This window comes from Pongo pygmaeus, chromosome X (assembly GCF_028885625.2).
Source record: "Pongo pygmaeus isolate AG05252 chromosome X, NHGRI_mPonPyg2-v2.0_pri, whole genome shotgun sequence".
NCBI classification, from domain to species: domain Eukaryota; kingdom Metazoa; phylum Chordata; class Mammalia; order Primates; family Hominidae; genus Pongo; species Pongo pygmaeus.
In genome coordinates, this window is record NC_072396.2 from 2114638 (window position 1) to 2116821 (window position 2184).

The 2184-nt window shown below is 44.2% G+C and overlaps 1 protein-coding gene across 1 annotated transcript; it reads left to right on the plus strand.

The window, feature by feature from the left end:
* The first annotated feature begins 252 nt into the window (after window positions 1-252).
* Window positions 253-992, plus strand: LOC129024529 (translationally-controlled tumor protein-like). The gene has a single exon (XM_054471643.1). The coding sequence runs from the start codon at window positions 253-255 to the stop codon at window positions 769-771; it is 519 nt and encodes a 172-aa protein (XP_054327618.1). The 3' UTR covers window positions 772-992.
* Window positions 993-2184: the final 1192 nt, after the last annotated feature.

Here is a 2184-nt window from a genome sequence, read left to right on the forward strand (position 1 = left end):
ACTGCCATTACCATCTGAGCTCTTCCTCCTGTCAGGTCAGTGGTGGCATTAGATTATCATGGAAGCATGAACCCTATTGTGAACTGCCCATATGAGAGATCTAAGTTGCATGCTCCTTATAAGAATCTAGTGCCTGTTTTTCCGCCCGCTCCCCCCTCCCGCCGAGCGCCGCTGCGGCTGCACGGCGCTCGTTCCGAGTTTCAGGCTAGTGCTAAGCTAGCGCCGCCGTCGTCTTCCTTCAGTCGCCATCTCATGATTATCTACCAGGACCTCATCAGCCACGATGAGATGTTCTCCGACATCTACAAGATCCGGGAGATCGCGGACGGGTTGTGCCTGGAGGTGGAGGGGAAGATGGTCAGTAGGACAGAAGGTAACATTGATGACTCGCTCATTGGTGGAAACGCCTCCGCTGAAGGCCCCGAGGGGGAAGGTACCGAAAGCACAGTAATCACTGGTGTCGATATTGTCGTGAAACATCACCTGCAGGAAACAAGTTTCACAAAAGAAGCCTACAAGAAGTACATCAAAGATTACATGAAATCAATCAAAGGGAAACTTGAAGAACAGAGACCAGAAAGAGTAAAACCTTTTATGACAGGGGCTGCAGAACAAATCAAGCACATCCTTGCTAATTTCAAAAACTACCAGTTCTTTATTGGTGAAAACATGAATCCAGATGGTATGGTTGCTCTACTGGACTACCGTGAGGATGGTGTGACCCCATATATGATTTTCTTTAAGGATGGTTTAGAAATGGAAAAATGTTAACAAATTTGGCAATTATTTTGGATCTATCACCTGTCATCATAACTGGCTTCTGCTTCTCATCCACACACCAGGACTTAAGACAAATGGGACTGATGTCATCTTGAGCTCTTCATTTATTTTGACCATGATTTATTTGGAGTGGAGGCATTGTTTTTAAGAAAAACATGTCATGTAGGTTGTCTAAAAATAAAATGCATTTAAACTCAAAAAAAAAAAAAAAATCTAGTGCCTGATGATCTGTCACTGTCTCCCATCACCCCCAGATGGAACCATGTAGTTGCAGGAAAACAAGTCATGGCTCCCACTGATTCTACGTGATGGCAAGTTGTATACTTATTTCACTATGTATTCCAATGTAATAATAATAGAAATAAAGTGCATAATAAATGCAAAGTGCTTCAATCATCCTGAAACCATCTGGTTGCTATAAAGAACTATCTGAAATTGGGTAATTCATAGAGAAAAAAGGTTTAATTGGCTCATGGTTCCATAGGCTATACAAGAGGCATGGCTGGGGAGGCCTCAGGAAACTTACAATCATGGCGGAAGGTGAAGAAGAAGGAGGCACTCATAAATTCCCCTTCATATATACGTCTATCTGATTAGTTCTGTCCCTCAAGAGCACCCTGACTAATATATACTAGAAATGGCCTCTGTTACCCAGACACGTGCCTCCAAGGAGAAAGTTCTTGGAAGCCAGATGAGTTCTCTCCATGACCTTCAACTCAACACGTGGATGAAGGTGTGGAATGAGGCAGTAGGAAGGGCTCTGAGCCAGGCATGCTGAGAGCTTATCGTCACATAACAACACTGGGATTGTCAGGCTCTTCAGAGATACAGAACTAATATAGTTTGAATATCTGTCTCCTCCAAGTCTCACTTTGAAATTTGGCCGCTAATGTTGGTGGTAGGGCCTACTGGGAGGTATTTGGGTCATCATGAATGTCTTGGTTCTGTCTCTACAGTAATGAGTGAGTTCTTGCTCTGTTTGTTCACATGAGAGCTGGTTGTTTAAAACAGCGTGGCACCTCTCTCTCTCACCTCCTTTCTCACCCTGTGACACGCCAGCTCCACTTCACCTTCCACCATGTGTGGAAGCTTCCTGAGGCCTCACCAGAAGCAGATGCTGGCTCCATGCTTGTACAGTGTGCAGAACTGTGAGCCAAATAAACCTCTTTTCTTTATAAACCACACAGCCTCTGGTATGCCTTTAGAGCAATGTGTATTAGTTCGTTCTCACATTGCTATAAAGAACTATCTGAAATTGGGTAATTCATAGAGGAAAAAAAGGTTTAATTGGCTCATGGTTCCATAGGCTATACAAGAGGCATGGCTGGGGAGGCCTCAGGAAACTTACAATCATGGCGGAAGGTGAAGAAGAAGGAGGCACTTCTTACATGGTTGGAGTAGAAG

Bases quoted from the DNA above. Each gene is read 5' to 3' on its own strand.
- LOC129024529 (XM_054471643.1), top strand. From the start codon at position 253: ATGATTATCTACCAGGACCTCATCAGCCACGATGAGATGTTCTCCGAC.